General features: G+C 35.0%; 1 protein-coding gene across 1 annotated transcript in view; it reads left to right on the top strand.

Annotated features, from left to right (window-relative positions):
* The window catches only part of TENM2 (teneurin transmembrane protein 2), a gene marked incomplete at its 5' end in the record, with an annotated part of 346,728 nt that overhangs the window by 306,155 nt on the left and 21,195 nt on the right, over nucleotides 1–19,378 (top strand). Inside the window, 5 exons of the mRNA XM_015819334.1 lie at nucleotides 159–391; nucleotides 2,087–2,241; nucleotides 2,719–3,593; nucleotides 8,864–9,039; nucleotides 15,012–15,247. Of these exons, the coding sequence (XP_015674820.1) occupies nucleotides 159–391; nucleotides 2,087–2,241; nucleotides 2,719–3,593; nucleotides 8,864–9,039; nucleotides 15,012–15,247 (1,675 nt within the window). The remainder of the gene's footprint in view (nucleotides 1–158; nucleotides 392–2,086; nucleotides 2,242–2,718; nucleotides 3,594–8,863; nucleotides 9,040–15,011; nucleotides 15,248–19,378) is intronic.

Genomic DNA, 19,378 nt, shown 5'->3' with positions numbered 1-19,378 from the left:
ATACGAGGGCAGGGTGTCTATGGGATTGCTTTTAGACACAAGGATGGCAAATTCATGCTCCTGGGCTGAAACGGATTAATATATATCTGCTCAATGATCTCTCTGTACACCAGACCTTCTGAAGCTATTATTTTTTTCTCTCTCTCTTTCTCCTCAAGTAACAATCCTGCCCACAAGTACTATCTAGCTGTGGATCCTGTTTCAGGCTCTCTTTATGTTTCGGATACCAACAGTCGTCGTATTTATAAAGTCAAGAGCCTTACTGGTGCAAAAGACCTGGCTGGTAATTCGGAAGTGGTTGCAGGGACAGGAGAGCAGTGCCTGCCTTTTGATGAGGCCAGATGTGGTGATGGAGGGAAAGCAATAGATGCAACATTAATGAGCCCTCGAGGTAAGGGGCATCACCTGCTGTTGTGTAGCAAATGGCTGATTTGGGTAGCGTAATCCAAAAATAAAACATTTACTTTGAGATATTGTTTATTGGCCCTAGGATTGCAGTTTAAGACTCTAGCTATTCAGCCCTTTGGAATTAATGAAAACACTAGAAGAACTGTAAAGAAATACTAAATAAAATAAATTGCTACCTAAAGGCTATGTATGAATTCTACCTTCCAAATTGAATGAATAAATAATTCTAACTTATTATATTGAAAATGCCGTTATGGTAAGCTTTCCTTAATTGTTCAAACTACCGTAAATTTTGTTCCTAGCCTAGTTCCAAAGATATAAGTTATTACCTTGGCTGTTGTAGGCCAGGAACCTTTTTGGATCATTGAGCATATTGGTAGTTTCAAAACATATTTTGGATGCTCTCACAAAACAATCATTTACCCGAAAGCAAACTTAGCAAAGGTTGATTCCCATACTCTCTGTCACTTCCTACCCCTCCTCTTTATCTTCCCCCAACTTCAGACAGTTAAATATATTTCCAAACAAAATGCCGAGCTGCACACACCTACCATGTTTATTTTTTAAGACTACCCATAGGGTTAACCAAAGTGTAGAAGCATTCTTGGAAATAAAAGTAATGCTGGAAATGTGTGTTTTTCTTTGCAGAATGTCCTCTTTCCGTGTAATTATTTTTAATAAAGAAAAAAGAGATCAAAGCAATAGATAAAATTGGGTAGCACAGGGAGCTTGGTGAACACTGAGGGAGATAAAAAGTCTCAGATTCTAGGCAACATTACTGTTTTCTTGGAATATCCCTTTCATACAGGGAAGAATGACAAAAAGAAATCTGAAGAAGCTTAGGGTGGCATGATAGCAAATGGCATAGACCGTGGAATTTTCTGAACTTAATATGAAAGTTTTATTCCTAGATTTCCAATTATGTTTTATTTGAATGTAGTCTGTACTGTAGGGAAAAAAAAGAACGAATAATCTTTTTTTAAAATACAAGGAAAAAGAAAAGAAATCATATTGAATTAGGATTAGAATGGAAATACATTTATAGATATTATGTATATATATATATATATATATATATAATGGACTTTAATACTCTTTTAATTGGCCAAAACTGAATTTGAAAGCACAAAATATCAAAAGGATAAATTCTCAGGGGAATGGTTGATATGTAATGATAGATGATAGATGATTATATATACCCGTGGTGGCGAACCTATGGCACGCGTGCCACAGATGGCATGCAGAGCCATCTCTGTGGGTACGTGCGCCATCGCCCTAGTCCTAGGCCTTCAGCTGGGTTTTATAAAATCTTTTCGCTTTAGGCCTCCGCCGCTCACACGTTTTTGTTTTTTTCCAAGTTAGTTAGTTAAAGTTGAAGAGCGTCCTTTTTTTTCTAGAGCGTTTCAACCTTAACTAACTAACTTGAAAAATCAGGGTGGGTCAGACGGTGATAGTGATGTCGGTACGGGCGGGTTATCAGGTACGGGTGGATTAACCGGTGTGGGTGGGTTACCCGGTACGGGTGGGTCGTGGCGATGATACATAAGTGGATTTTGGGTTGCAGTTTGGGCACTTGGTCTTTAAAAGGTTCGCCATCACTGATATATACAGTATAATCTAAGTTCTTCAGAAATATTTCAGCAAAAATCTTATTTTTGTTTTTGTTTCACGTTGGCAGGTATTGCAGTGGATAAATATGGCCTTATGTACTTTGTTGATGCAACAATGATCAGGAAAGTTGATCAGAATGGTATCATATCAACTCTGCTAGGCTCTAACGATCTAACTGCTGTTCGGCCACTGAGCTGTGATTCCAGCATGGATGTTACCCAGGTAGAATGTTATTTGTTTCTGATAATAAAACAGATGGATAAATGTCTTGTGGTTATCTCCAATATACACCAGAAGTTTTAGCCTGCTGGGGAAAAAAGTTATTGCTGATTATACAACATATAATATTTAACATAATTAGCAATACAAAAAAGCCAAGCAATACAAAAAAGCCAAGCCTTTTTTGCAGAAGCTTCTATATATCTACAGTACAACAGAAAAATAGAACTGTGATGTGGTTTAATTAGCTTTGGTTATCCTTTAACTGGAAAGGGGACAATTAATCTTTTACATAAAGATCCAGAGAGCTGACTGCATGTAGGTTTAATGAATACTGAAAATAATATTGTCTAAGGCAACTGCATACAGCTTTGATTCTTGACTAACTCCGTTAAAACTGGCCAATTATTTGCTGTTCCCCACAAACCTTTGTTCATCAAAAGTTTTTAAAGCAATTGTAATGTGTTGTTTATTCTATAGGTGCGACTGGAATGGCCAACTGATCTGGCTGTCAATCCAATGGATAACTCACTGTATGTTTTGGAGAATAATGTCATTTTGCGAATCACTGAGAACCATCAGGTTAGCATTATTGCTGGTCGTCCAATGCACTGTCAGGTTCCTGGGATAGACTACTCTCTTAGTAAACTGGCCATTCATTCTGCTTTGGAGTCAGCCAGTGCCATTGCCATCTCACACGCTGGCATTCTTTACATCAGTGAAACAGATGAGAAAAAAATTAACCGGCTTCGTCAGGTCACCACGAATGGCGAGATTTGTCTTCTGGCTGGGGCAGCTTCAGACTGTGACTGCAAAAATGACGTCAACTGTAATTGCTATGCTGGGGATGATGCTTATGCAACTGATGCCATCTTAAACACCCCGTCCTCCTTAGCGGTAGCACCAGATGGTACAATTTATATAGCAGATCTTGGAAACATACGCATCAGAGCAGTCAGCAAAAATAAACCAATCCTCAACTCTTTCAACCAATATGAAATTGCTTCACCAAGAGAGCAGGAGCTGTACATCTTCAACATTGATGGTATCCATCAATATACTCTCAGTCTTGTCACAGGGGAATATCTATATAATTTCACCTATAGTACTGATAACGATGTGACTGAGTTGGTTGATAATAACGGCAACTCTCTGAAAATTAGGCGGGACACCAATGGAGCTGCACGCCATTTTTTAATGCCTGACAATCAAATTGTGACTCTTGCTGTCAGCACCAACGGTGGTCTCAAAGCAGTGTCAACCCAGACCTTGGAACTTGGATTAATGACATATCATGGAAGCAGTGGTCTCCTGGCAACAAAAAGTGATGAAACGGGATGGACAACCTTTTATGAGTAAGGCTGTTTTTAGACAAACGTATAGTGCATATTAATTGTCGATCTGAGTAATTATATGTCTTCATAAAGAATAAAGTAGTAAGGGGTTTTTTTTTCATGCAGGATGGCTAAAATAAGGCAGGTCTGAGTGGTCCCCAAAGGGAACCAGAGCGCTCATTTTTGCAGGCATTCTTTTGTTTGCTCTTATTGTGTTGTTATGGGTTTTCATATAGCTTGAATTGTTTTATGGAAAAATAAAAATCAACAGAATCAAAGAAAGAGCCAAAGAAGGGTAAAACATTAGTAAGAGAACATTCAGTGAATTAACCAGTCCTCTGGTTCACTCATGGGAAAAAAATAATACCATTATATTTCATTTACAGCATTTTTATTTATATTAAGAGTGCATTAATATATGTTTTATAAAAAATAATGCATATAGACCAATTTGATGTAATAGTTAGGGCATCAGAATATAAACCAGAAGACTATTAATTCTGGTCCTGCCTTAGGAATGAAAGCCATCTGAGTGAGCTTGAGTCAATCAGTCTTTTTCAACCCAAGTCACTTCTCAGGGTTGTTACTGCGGAGAAATTAGGATGCGGAAGAAGTATGGGTATGTTTACTGCCTTGAGTTATTTATAAAAATAATAAAGGTGGGATAACCACAATTTTTTTAAAAAGATGCCACATAGTCTTTACTATGCAACCCAGAGAAAAACATCTTTGAAGTAATTCTGAAAATGGAGCTTGGTAAAAGTGGGTGTAAATTTGAGCACTGAAATGTATAAAGTATTTATTGGTGTCCAGCACTAGTAGGACAAAACTTTGTTAACCTTGTCTGTCAGGACAGAGTATATTTATTTGCCCTATTTATACTGCCTAATAGACTGTGGCTACACCCCAGTAATCTTCCTCCCCACAGGGATATCAATATTACAGTTACTTTTGGAATTCAGGTTGCCCTTCAAATGTCAGGATTGTGGGATGATGTTCTATATAAGCAGATAAAGTATTAATAAAATTTACCGATTGCTTGTTTTTGCAAATAGTGAGGAAATCACACCTTAAAATATATATTTTTAAAAAATCTATCTGACGTACTATTTCTAGAGTGTCCAAAAATTGCACTTACTTCAGGAATTAAATGAGAATGAAAATGCTTTTCTATATAATTGCAACAGATTAAAGATGAAGTGTGTATTTTTTTTAAAAAAAAATAACCTATGCAAGGAAAGCAGGCATTTTTAATTGGCATTCCGCAAATATTGATGATGAAAAACATTAATTTGCAAAAAGATCATTTCACAGATGGAAATGGATAAAATATTAACATAAATATCTATGCTAGTTTTTTATCCCTCACATAGAGCTTGCCCTCAAAAATAAAATAACTACTTGTAAGAAAGCGTGCAAACATTATATGCTAAGAATCAGGCTACGTTACCTATTTAACTCTATTGCTAAAAGTTCAGACCCACTGTCCAAAGTGGAATATTCTTTTAAGAACAGATTTGCTATAGATGAACTATAGTACATTTGCAGGTTAGGAAATTATCCATTGTGATGGAAAATCAGATCTTCTCACAAGGAGCTTGCTGTTTCACGTGAGCCTTTGTACACTTGTTCTTCACAATGTTCCAGTCTGAATCTAATGCTAAAATACTGAATTGGGGGGTGGAGGTCATCAGTTTCTTCTTCCCTCTTCTCCTTGGGTACAGCCACAATAAGATTAGAAGCTTCAGATCCTTAGTTTATCATTAGATCAGCTTATAATTACATTTGAACAAAACCAAAACCTATCTAATTTAAATAAGCCAAGATTTTTTTAATAAACCAACTTTTTTTTTTACCTTTGACCAGTTTCTTTCAAAAAGTGATGATTTAAACACCGAAATGCAGTGTTTTCTGCCATATGAGAGGCAGAAAACAAAGAGAAGTGAGAGAACTGTATAGACTTAGTTTGACAATTCCGATCTTAATTATAATTGTTTTACATGAGACTAAAACAATCTGTTTACATAACAATTACCTGAGGAACATGCATCTAAGGACCTTTCTCCATTGCTGAGATATCTACCCATACCTGATCTGCAATTATGCTGGTCAATGACTGAAATAAAGGCTTGATTTGACAACTGGCACAATGCTGTTACCTCCAGCTCTTTAGTTAGACAGAAGCCGAATGGCAGCCGAATGACAGCCGAATGAGGGGCCAGAGGCATCAGCCAATAAGCACAGATCCCACCCATTACTTGACACCTGATTTTTCAACCAAATCTTATGAAGCAAAATGCAAGAGATTATGTAAACCTTGTGGCTGCTCTTGAATGCAATGCTATTAGATTAAAGAAGGAAACATTGTTTTAATATTAGCACAGCTAAGGATGACAGATGCCCCTCTCGCTTATGGACCGGAAAAGTTGCTATGATGTTTGCACTGCTTGGTACAAGAAGTGGGTTCAAGTAGGCAGACTTAGGATATGAGAATTACACTTTTCAGAAGAAATGGCTGTTGCAAATATGTTCTGTGAATGTATTTTTTTCCCCACCCTCAGCCCAAGTCATGCTGTTGGATGAACTAAAAGAAGTGTTTCTTTCATGTTGACTATTAATGGCTGCTTGGTTCTTTTTTTTTAATGTATGACTCTCACACCAAACAAATGTAATTTGAGAGCATAAATAATCATATGTCTGGTATGACTGAAAAATAGTATTTTCCAAGGCTCTTCTCATTTTTGTTACTTTGATGAAATTTGTCACTGGAGCAGTTGAGCAGTGCCATCTGCAGGTCAGTTTGTAAAATGATAGTAAATAGGAGCAGAGCTTCCGTGGCTCTTAACTAATAAAGTTGCAATATATCTTTCAAGAGTAGTAAATGTGTGACATGGATAACTTCCCATTAATCCTGGGTTGCAAGACTGGCTTATGATGTATCTGTGACATTCTTCATCCAATATAGCACAAAGTACTGTTGTTGAACAGCAAAGGAGAAGAAAGAAGAATGCATAGATTATGGTTTTCTTTGTTTAGCTTTTGCTTGGATTTTTTTTTTTTTAGCTTCACTAGTTTAGGCATACAGATGCTCAGTTCCTCAGCTGTCAGATTATTTAATTTTATTTATTTATTTATTATAAAATTTATCTAACCACCCATTTCACCAAAAGTGACTCTGGGCAGCGCCCAACAATAAAACCTCAATAAAGGTAAATAAAGTGATTTTTTTTTTAATGACCAGCCAAGATTTACAATTAAAATAATAGTTAGGTAGCAGATTCATGCAGAATACTGGTCAATGGTGTGTATGTGTGTACGTTACTTTTAAAAGACACACAAATCGTTAACCTGCAGAATAAGGTGCCAATGAGAAGAATGGATAGAGTCAGATTTTTTAAAAAAAATGTTGAAAAAAGTCAATGTACTTGAGCAAAATTATGCAGGGAAAGAATGGTGTAGAGCCTTCCTTTTCGCTTTGGAACAGAAGCAAACCATATAGTCCTATTGCAGAAATTCTGCCAAGTCCTATGCAATTTTTCATTCTGAAATGACTATTGGCTGATCCCACTAGTGTAAACATAACTCATGAATCTTTACTAAACATCGCAAGTCTCTGAATAAAACATAGACAAGCATAATACGCATTAGAAACACCCAAAGCAATAATCGTCACATATTTTAGAAATAAACATAATATATTGACTGTGACTATCCCATATGATTCCCTCCTTTAGTAATATACCTTAATCGTGGCATTTTAATAGCTCTCTCATGTCTCGTGGCTGCTGATTCCTCCCATGCACTCATCAGATCCCTGCTCCATCATACTTACTGTGCACAATAAAAGCTTTACAGCTGCCTCCTGCCTCAATCCATTGGATAATTAAGTCATATTGTCCAGCTTCTGCTGCAGACTAGTCAGGGAACATTTTTCCCAGCTCATGGCAAGAATTTTTTCCCCAGGTTATTTGCACTTCCCATATGATATTCAGTCTGTTGTTTCCTTTTCTGCCTGGACAATTCTCTACCCCCATATCTCAAGGAGCTTACACAATCGTATAATTTGCTACTATCTATTATTAGTACCTCATTAATATTTCACTATTTCCCCTCTTTTTCTTCCTTCTTTTCAAAGCTTTATACATACATACATACATACATACATACATACATACATACATACATACTGTACATACATACATACTGTACATACATACATACTACCCCCAAAATTGCTAAATTAAAAAAGAAATATCAAAATTATTTATTTCTCCTGACAAGAGAGGAATTGCTAGTATTTAAGGCCATTCTCTCGCAAAAATAGCAAATATAGTAGAACTACTTGATCTGAAATACAAAAATGTCAATGACCAACAGATGTTAGCAGAGTTGTGTTTTTCTGCATTGCCTTTTACTATCTAGTGGTCACCTGGAATTTTGGGGTACCAGTTTTAGTCACCCCATTATTTACCTCTGCATTTCAAATAATTGTAATGTGAGCTTATATCTCAAGTCATTTTATTGGTTCCATACATTTCCTATATAACACTAAATCCTAATGAGGAAAAAGACCAGGGACTATAGAATTGCAGCCTTTGGTTATTATTTAGCGGTCTAATATTGTATCCTTTATAGGGCCTTTGGAGCCAAAGGATGAATCAGTGACTTAGTCCCTTAGGCAGACGAGTGTTCCCCTTCCACCATTTATAGGGTATTGACAGCAAAAAAAGGAGGGGGCATTCTAAAGGCATCTTTGGATTATATGTTTTGTCAGCATGGTTTTGGTTCTGCCTGCCTGTGAAATAATTGAACCTATTTGCAAGATGGATATACTGTATGAAATATTGAAGGCCTATGTTTAAAAGAAGAAAGGAATGAATGTCTGGTATGGGGAAGATTGCTATATTTATTTTGAGATGTAAAAAGAAGAAATAATAGAAGAATGGGAGATGTGATTACATTCTGTAAATATATCAGAAGGGTTCAATAATAATTTTCCAGGGATGATTATTTGGAAAAAAAAGAAATTCCCAAAGGTATACTAGCTCCAGTAAATCATCTTTTTGATCATACATCCAATTTTCTTTGGTTTGTGAACTTAACAGTGTATTCTTAAAATTGTGTAATTTTTTGATACTAAATATTTTATTCCAATTATTTGTCTTTGATTAATAGATTTGTTTCATAATCTGTTTAATATTTTTTTTAAAGTCCAGGTAGTGCATGTATGATTTAGCTCAGATTCAGCCATTTATATGAGACTTCTCTTCTTCTTCTTCTTTTTTTTTTAGTTATGACCATGAAGGACGCCTTACCAATGTAACTCGCCCTACTGGTGTAGTAACCAGCCTTCATCGTGAAATGGAAAAGTCTATTACTATAGATATTGAAAACTCCAACCGTGATGATGATGTCACAGTAATTACCAATCTCTCCTCTGTGGAGGCATCCTACACAGTTGTTCAAGGTACAGGGATACACTTCCCAAAGATTTTACACAATTTGTATGAGTAACAATAAGAGAAATATAACCAACAGCAGAAGAGAAATATACTGAATTTGCCCAACAGCCAGTGGGAAAATGTTTAAGTACCCCTTAGTCTGCTTAAAAACTTGATATTTCCAACTTTTATTTAATATTAATTCAAAGATCATCATTATTTCTTGGTTCAGAAGATTTCCCTTCATTCCTGCCATCTTTTTCAGGAGAGCATGGCAATATGTATTCTGTTTCAGTATAAATGTAGTTGTCCTCCTTTGCCAGCTAAAGCCAAATACAAGCAAAGCAAGCAAGTAAACAAAAATATGGTTCTATTTCACATCATTTCTTTCCTAGGAAGAACTGTCAGTCTCATGGACTTTTTCCAGGGGCTATAAATGCAACCATTTTTTTTTCTTTTTCTATATATGTTTAATATGCAGCAAGTTTTGCAGCTGTAGAATGAAGGCACATATTTTTTATAGTTACTTTGTCCATGTCCAAGGTATTCTCCTATGCTCATTGTCAGAAATTCATAAATCAAATTCATAGGAATTGTTGTTCATTTGGGGCCCTTTCTCATGAAGTGATCTTTGAAGGCCTCTGATCTTAATAGCAGAGAAATAGCTTACAACACGATCCATGATATTTAATTGCAGCAGTAACAGTAGTGGAATTAACCTCTAGCTTCCATGAGGAAACCATTTTAATTGTTTTATTTTTAGGCAATTTCAAATACTTCAAATAACTTAAGAATCATGGCAGTAATTAAAGGATTACAAAACCAACAGAACCAATTTTATTTTTCATATTGTCAGGTTCTAGTTTCACCAATTGAAAGAGGAGGAAGGGATGAAGTGTGTCCTAGAAATGTAACCTTCACTGTCCATTCCAGCTGAAGCATCTACTGTATTTCCACATAAGGCCAACGCCCAATTTTATTGTTGATTACATGATTCACATTTACTCCATTTCAATCACTAAGACCAATATGAGTTACTCAAGCCAATTATCCATGTGCTTATTAGCATCTCCATCTAAATAATATTCCGTAATATTTGAAATACATTGCTACATTTCCAGTATCTCAATTGTCTTATTTCTTTGAAGGGGAGATTGCAGTTTCATCCTCTATTCACCTTTAATCTTAATAATTTACTTGCCTATTATTTGTTAGCTCTGCTGAAAAAATTATTCCAGCTAAGATCGATCGTTGAGGAAATAGTCCACTTTTTCATTACAATTTATCAATATCCTGATGATATCCTAAAAGAACTGGGTGACACAGTGTTGATCGGTATAATTAAATGGGAAATATATTCTGTTCATTTCCATTGCTAAATTACTTTGTGAAATTCCAAATGTCCATGCGGGCCCTGGCTGACATCTCTTGTTTGACAAATCAACATATTACTACTATATGACAAATGATAGACTCTTTTTGTGTTGCACCTGTATGCTTGGCTTCGCTTGACTGCTTTCCTGTCTAAAACAAATCTCATATAGATTATCTTCCTTTCAACAACAAATGCCTTTTCAGCATTTAACTTAAAATTCTCTGGAGACTAAATGTACATAATGTGTCTGAAATTCATTACAGATTTCTGAATATTCTTGGCATGAGAATAAACAATAACATCATCATTTGATCATCAGTCAAAACATCTTTTGATAGAAATGGTCTTTTTCTTCTTCTAAAAATCCTATCGTTTTATGTACCCAAACAAAAAATTATTTAGGATAGAAGAATTAGGGGTCTTAAAATGAAATCAAAATTACTATACATTAAAGTTCTTTTGAAGGAAGCTTGCACAAGTTGCCAAAATTTGAAAAAGCATTGCATGGGAAAAGTATGCTCTAATACAATTGCCACACATTATGCATTGCTTTCTTTCTCATAATTAGAGATCTGTGACAATATTTGACCTTTAACCTTCCAAATGCAGAAATCTCTAGTATTTTATAATCAAATAAGCTTCTTGTCCCATGTCAGTGTTTCTTCAGGTTACATTTCTGTCTGTGATTCTAGAAAAACATAAAGTCGCCAGCCTGATTTTAACAGCTATCAAAAGATTCATGATCTCAGGGATTGCTTGCCTGGTCTGTAGGCACCATCTTGTTTTCCCCATGTCCTATTTCTATTCAAGTTCTACTTGTAACATGATACAAAATAGAAACTTGTTACTTCCAGAATAGAATTTCTTGCATTATCTTTGAAATAATGCCTTTTTTTACAATTGAACTATATCACTACCTAGAGTTATATATACTTTTTCTAAACCAATCATCACAATTTTTCCATATGGGGAAACATCTGAAGTCAGTTGAAGATATCCATTGACATTTTTCATTGGTTAATAAAAATATTTCACCTTTTTCAAGCTTTGTGTCTCTGCATCAATACAAACAAATCATATCAATTGTCCACTCAGTGTGCTCAATTTACAGGTGAAATTCTTGATTGTGTATGCTGTGCACCTTGTCTAGTTCTGACTTAAATAGAATAGAATAATAACTTTATTGTCATTTTAAATGTACACTAATCAGCATACATTTAAATGAGATTTTGTTGCATACAGCTCTCAAGGAGTAACCACCTCCAATATATACTGCATAAACATGACAAAAAATAAATAAATAAAATAAATTATGCATATACCCACATACACACATGTGTGTGTGTCCCAGAGAAACAATACAATCTATTTCGGATATAAAGAAAGTCAGTTGTACAGGTGATTGAGTGAGGTTCCTGAAACACTTTTCAATCAATTTATTTAGTAGATATTAAATCATTAGGAAACTACCTGTTATGTCAGCCAATGTGCATGCCTGTAAAATAAATGATTTTATTGTAGTAGAAACTATTTTGGTGACTTTATTTTTACTAGTGAAAATTTCAAGACAACTATTATGATTTTGTAGAAAGGTAATTGCTTAGTTATTTACACATTTATAGCCCATCATAAATACGGACTTGTTGCAGCTTTCACAATATGAAAAGTTTGTTAGAACATACACAGTATCCTGAACCTAAAAAAAAGAAATCATAAATCGATAGATCATCTTAGCAACAGTCACAAGGACAAAACCCCTCTAAAGAAGTGGTTCATAATTGGGCTTTTACACATTATTGTATTATTCCATTTTTTACTTTCTAGAATCCTTTCTTTTATCAACATATGTATGTATACAAACTCAGGAAAACAAAGCACATTTTCTGCAATAAAAAAGAATGGGATTCCCTCTTCTTTAAGCAACAACTCACATTTTCAAAGAATAGTTTTCTCACATATATATTTCCTTATCTGTCTCATCCCATTGTTATTGTACAAATTCTTGCTAAATCAGATCCATCTACTATGCACACCAAAAACATCAGATATTTATTATGTAAACTGAGCACAGTTCTCCATCCCAGAGCATGAATACTAAATATCACTCCTTGGAAGATTTATGTGGCTTTGTGAAAAAATTTAAGCAATTCTTCATAACCAGAAGATTTTCAACAAGGAAATCCTATGCTCCTCACTCCATAACCTCAGTATACTGAATCCTGAACTACATTTGTTATGTACATATTTAAAGGTTCTATTATCCCTTTGCAAATTTACTTACCTGTTTGCATCTTCAGTTACAATCTTCGTAATTCCCTTATTGATTTGTTTTGAACTGTTTCCTTAAAATTGTTAGAAAATTGTTATTTCCTGTGATAGTTGCTCAACAGTCCTGAAGATGTATGAATACAAAACCAATTGCACCCAAAGCTGCATGTATTTGCATTATTTATCATTTAAGGCAGTCTTTTAATTATGATTAATTCAGTTACAATAGAAGGACTGAAAACCATGTAATCTGAGCACATGCTGCCAAGATGAGGCAGAATGAAAGGTTGTGGGGTTTTTTTTTATATAAAAACAAAATCTTATTAGCCCTGTTGAGCCAAAATGATGAGAATTTAAATTCATTATATGAAGTTAACAAATTAAGAAGGATAAATAGTTGGCGCTATTATAATTTGCAGCAAAGGATCCTATTTGCTTATTTGCTTTCTTTAGAGAAATCTGTAATTATAGGGAGCTGATTTCATCCAATTTGCTACTGTTAGTAAAGTCTTCTATCCACAAAATCTGCATGCAAAGTTTGATGCTGCCTTCAGTAAAACTATACTTCAAGAGCCTGGCAATTTTTCATATATGTGCTTTTACAAAGATCTGAGAAAGGATATCTAAATAAAAGAACACTAGAGTTGTTTGTGGTCAGACAACTCTTTCTAAAGGTGTCTTTTAATAATAATAATAATAATAATAATAATAATAATAATAATAATAATAATAATAATAATAATAATAATAATAATAATAATAATAATAATAATAATAAAGTTGGAAGGGACCTTGGAGGTCATCGAGTCCAACCCCCTGCCCAGGCAGGAACCCTATACCATTTCGGACAAATGGCTGTCCAGTCTCTTCTTAAAAACCTCCAGTGTTGGAGCATTCACCACTTCTGGAGGCAGGTTGTTCCACTGGTTAATTGTTCTAACTGTCAGGAAGTTTCTCCTTAGTTCTAAGTTGCTTCTCTCCTTGATCAGTTTCCACCCGTTGCTTCTCGTCCTTATTTTCTCGTTCTTATTTTCCATTGCTTTTTTTATTGTAGTTGTGGAGGGTATTCTGTTTTCTGGAATCTCTATTCTTAAAAAATCCCATGACATAGACGTAGAAACCATGTGACATAGATAACGACAAAACAATCACTTGTATTCTTGTTTCTTCTCTGTATTAACTCTTGCTTAGGCACATTAAAGAGCCCATTTTCTGGCAATATGTTTGCTCAAGAGACATTTGCCAAGAGAACCATCTTAGTCGTTCTGTTTGGAGGTAATTAAATTTCTCAACTTAAGAAGACAAATTTAAATTTAATCACTGGCAAAGCTCCCCAAAGAAGATAATGGAAACCTTAAAGAAATTATCCAATGCTGCCTATGCAGTGTGACACTGTTAACTAAACTAGAATGAAAAGAATTTTGTGGATGATTGTTTTAAAATTTAAAATAGTGCCACTAAAAATAAATATTGTCATGGGACAATAACCTCTTCACAAACCAGGGACTATTTTCCAGGGTTATGATTTTTTTATTTCTCTCTAGCAGATGATTAATTAGATAGATATATATTTTTATTACAAAATGATAGTGGTTCTTTGCTGGCAGCTGCTCACTCTGCTGTCTACTATCTTGCGGGAGAGTTTCCTTTTTACCATTCTGAAAACTAGATCAGCCAGTCAAGAATATAACAATCATAAATATCAAGTTTTATTTTTGCAACTTCTGCCAGTCAATAAAAAGCCAGATGTCAGGCTGGCTAGTAATGTTTCTTTAAGGCAGAATGAAAAGTGACACTCATACAAAAGATTGACTTTGGCAGCTCATTCTGTGTGAGCATCATGCCTTAAGTACTGAAACCTAATCTATAACTCAGCTATATATCTGTTAAGGGAGCACTGAAGGCAGTATAGAAAGAACAGAGACAAAACTGTCTTTTCTCTAAAAAAAAGCTGTAGCTACTTCTTTTGATATTTTGGGTTGAATAGATATCTTGCTGACCCAACACTTCAATTAAATCACTTGCCACCAACTTTTTCTCAAATTATATATGTATTCACAATTTTGCAAAATAATAATTATAATAATCAATTGATATGTGATTTACCATCAAGGAGCAAACAGAAAATATAATTCTAATAACCTGATATGCCTTCAGGCTTAAAATATTTCATCGTATTTCTCGCTACATAAATCAATAACGTTGCAAATAACTGCCTTACCTAAACACCAATAGTAATTGTAGGAATATGTCATTTGACAGCTATAGAAAGATCATGAAAACCTTGCTAGTTAGGTAAAACATTTATTTGTACGATTTACAGAATATTTCTTTTCTTCCCAATGATTGATCCAGATCAAGTGAGAAACAGCTATCAGCTCTGCAGTAATGGTACCCTGCGAGTGATGTATGCAAATGGAATGGGTATTAGTTTCCACAGTGAGCCACATGTCCTAGCTGGGACTGTGACCCCAGCAATAGGACGATGTAATATTTCACTGCCAATGGAAAACGGCTTAAATTCAATAGAGTGGCGCCTCAGAAAAGAACAAATTAAAGGAAAAGTTACTGTGTTTGGAAGAAAGCTCAGGGTAAGTCCTATAATCAATTTGTTTCTGAAATTATTCTTTTCAAGTACAGGTTACAGCTTTTTCAAAATCTAAAAGCATGTCAGATATTATTTGTTCAGAAAACCAGATGACTTCTCTTGAAACATATGAAGGAGCAGATCCAGGCCTTCCACTACAGAGAATCCATGATCACATTTGGAATTTTGGACCAAATGTATGAAGACAGAACATTCATCCTTCCTACTCTTATCTTACACACCACCTTGTAAAATCTTCCTTTCTTTCTCACTTGTCCTGCTGGGCTATAGTAGTACTGTATAATTGAACCTAGCTAGAAAAGGAAAGCTCTTACCAAGGGGAAAGGATGGGCCAGTGGCTCACTGCCCTTTGAGTCATGGGAATGGTTATAAATGAATAACATAAATAATTATTTAAATGCTGGTGTGGAACCCCTTCATCCCCCAGCATGAGAAAGATATGTGTTAAGGAATTCTGAAGAAACAGGCTTATATAAATGTGTATAAAGCACATCTGTACTCTTTTTCAGATATACTGACTTCCAAAGCGATTTCACAATTGTGAAATGATACAGTATCAGTAAAAATAAAAACGGTGTAACAAAGGACATCTATCAATTACATCTCTAAAAAAAAGTTGAATATTAAAAAGTGTTCACTCTAAGACTCTATCTTAAAAGACATCCAGACTCCAAGTCAACTATTGCCCTCATCTGACATTGTTGCTGCCTTCATAGCAGACAGCCAATAAAACTGTTGCATCTTTGGCCAGCTACTATAACAATTCCTATTGGGGTGTTCACTGTCTGAATGCTCATTTCACTTTTGCTTACTAGCTAATTACAGTTTTCAGTATGTGGGCTCTTGCTTAATGATTGGAGATGCATTCCTGAAAGAGCAGTCAAAGAAATCTGTGTCACTTGACTAGTGATCCATATTGGTTCAATCATGCAGATACTGGTTCAGGATCTACTGTATATTGGTACGATGTTATACAATATCACAGGTGTGACCATATGACTTACCTTTGGTTGATCTGAATTCCCAAAGAAAAGGAATTGGATAAAGAAAAAGATCTGGTTGTGGTATATGATAATGCAGTAACCAAGATATAAAGTGGAGGCATGACTTGGAAAGCTGATTGCCGGATTTGATTGTGCATTGCCAGAGTTTAGACTTGGTACAATGAAAATAAAGCAGGAGTCAAATCAGATCGTCAAACTATTTCAGTAATGTTGTAAATAACAAATGGAGAACGGCTCTCACACAATAAGGTATATATTTATAAGAAATCCAATAATTAGAGATGGAATAAGAATAAAATGTGGCAACAGATCTCTCTGCTACTTACCAATGTAGAATTCAAAGCATCATATATATTGCTTTTCAAATTTCATTGAGTGATGCCCAGCATTACCTTTTTTTAAAAAAAAAAAATAAGCAACTGTTCCAGTTTGCCTAAGTTGTTTTTCTAAGAAATATTTGTATACTTTATTCTTAAAATATGTTTCTAAGTATACTCCAAAAACCTTTTTTATGTTTACTGGCACACAAGAATGTTGGTGGTAGTAAAAGTCTCATTATTGTCATGTTTGTTTTGGTGTTGGCTGAGTCCAAACTAACTCTGGGTGACATACAATACAAAGAAAATAGGATAAAATTCAGATAGTCCGTGACTTTAGACCACAATTGTGTGCCCAAAATTTGTGTTGCTAAGTGAGACATTTGTTAAGTGAGAAAAGGGGGAATATACTGGAAAGACCGGTGTAAACAATTCACTTAGTGACGTCAACAATTGAATCAGTTGTGCCAACAATTCACTCAGAAGCGAAGGGGTAACTGAACCGAACAGTCTTCCAGCGTTTTCCCCTAGTGTATTGACATCCTGTGACGTCGGTAGGATTTATACTTAGTTAACCGTTCGCACACTTAAAACATCACGTGATCCTGTGGATACTGCAACAGTTGTAAGTGTGAAAAATGGTTGTAAGTCACTTTTTTCAATGCCATTGTAACTTTGAACGATCACTAAATGAACTGTTGTAAATTGAAGACTGCCTATACAACAAGATAGGTGGTCCCTCAACTATCCAGGCCCTATGTTGGGTAGGATTCCATAGGTGATAATCAGCACCTTCACTTGTACCAAAAAGCATACTGGCAACCAGTGTGGTTTGCAAGGCAGTGGGATTAAATGGCCTACCAAAACAAGCCTACCACTGCCCACTCTGTTACGTTCTGGACCAATTAAAGTTTCTGAGTGATTTTCAAAGACAACCCTATGTAATGCAATAGTTAAGGTATGAAGTGATGTGGGTAAGTTTGGAGGACTGTCCATTCCAGGAAGGGACACAGCTGGCACATGAAATGGAGCTGTGCAAAGGCCTTCTGTGCATGTTCAGTCATGGCTAAATTGAAGGTCATATAATTCTTATAGTTTGTAGAAGTAGAAGTGAAACTATGAAGACATTTGGGATTCAATCATAAATGTCTTTATTTCAAGCATATAACTGATGGGTGTAAAATGCTGCACTTGAGAAGCTAATTATTAATAGAAGCCACTTTATGCTGGGGTTTTTTTCATGCATGAAATCAGCTATTCTCAAATAACAAGTGAAAGCCTTAAATAAATGTCTATAGTCCTGGCACAAAGTAGTAAAATCTTAATAGAGTCACTTGCAGTAATTAGCAAAGTTAAATGCATTTGTCTTACAGCTGATTTCTTCCCAGGCTTAAGGTTTCCAATTTTTCTCTTTCTTTTCTTTCTCTCTTTTTTTTTCTTTCTTTTTCCCTTTTTTTGCACATGCAAATCCAGTTCAACCTCATCTTTTAACACCTCAGTATTTAATTGTTTTGTGTTAGTTCCCTATTACAGTAATCACATATCCATTTAGCTGTTTTAAATGAAAATCACTGCGAGATTATAACAGGTTGAATGGACTAAAAGTACAATTTGAAAACAAGAGGGAAAGCACTGAATGTATTTGCATCTGATTTCTGTTAACTCAGGTTTGTTTATATAAAAAAAAGTGGATGAAATGAAGGCAAATGCATTGAGATCACAGTACATGAGAAGATGGGGATTGTAATACCATTCTAGTTTCTCACATGCATATCTGCACCAATCCCCAAATGGAAAATGCTGCTGAGGCCTTACAATGACAGGAGATGTCACTGTATTGGTATAAATATCGTAAGATGAATTTCAGGAGATGAATGCTAACTAATAAATAAAAGCAGAGTTTGCAAAATTCCATGCTTAAAAAAATAGCATTTGCTTATTTTAATTTTTGTCAGATTTTTAAGGGATAGATAGGTTGGATGTGAAATAATTAAATAAGTGCAGAGGCTTATAACATTTGCAGAATTTTAAAAAAATGAATTCTCAAGCTTCCTATAGTTTTAGTATCTTTTGAATTGGAAGCTCTTGCTCCTGAACCTTGATGTACAGAGTTTTTAGATAGTAAGAGAAAACAAGCATACTTTCAAAATCATTTACAGTATATCCATTTTAAATTATACATTGGTCTTCTAGTTTGCTCAAGTGTCAGAAGCGCAGATTATCGTCATTCGCAGTCAGCGCATTTGATTAGATTCTGAGGTTTATAGGGTTATTTCCCTCCCTTGCTGCTAACGGTCTCAATATTTATTGTAATTACCAATAAAATATTGATATAAATTTCAGAAAGTTGGGATGATGGATTTTTAATATAATGCTTGGCATCATATCTAGCAATGACATTCTTGGACAAAATTGCCATGGTTTACAGTCAAACCAGAGGAAAATTGTCATTCTCATCCTCAGAGAGACAATTTTTTGAGCACCTACCTTAAGGCACCTATTCTCAAGGAGAGAAGCAACCTAGAACTAAGGAGAAACTTCCTGACAGTGAGAACAATTAACCAGTGGAACAACCTGCCTCCAGAAGTGGTGAATGCACCAACACTGGAAGTTTTTAAGAAGAGACTGGACAGCCATTTGTCCGAAATGGAATAGGGTTTCCTGCCTGAGCAGGGGGTTGGACTAGATGACCTTCAAGGTCCCTTCCAACTTTACTATTATTATTATTATTATTATTATTATTATTATTATTATTATTATTATTATTATTATTATTATTATTATTATTATTAT

Source organism: Protobothrops mucrosquamatus, unplaced genomic scaffold (assembly GCF_001527695.2).
Source record: "Protobothrops mucrosquamatus isolate PMUCROS unplaced genomic scaffold, P.Mucros_1.0 scaffold898, whole genome shotgun sequence".
In the NCBI taxonomy this organism is placed as follows: Eukaryota; Metazoa; Chordata; class Lepidosauria; order Squamata; family Viperidae; genus Protobothrops; species Protobothrops mucrosquamatus.
This window is presented reverse-complemented; position numbering and strand designations above follow the sequence as displayed.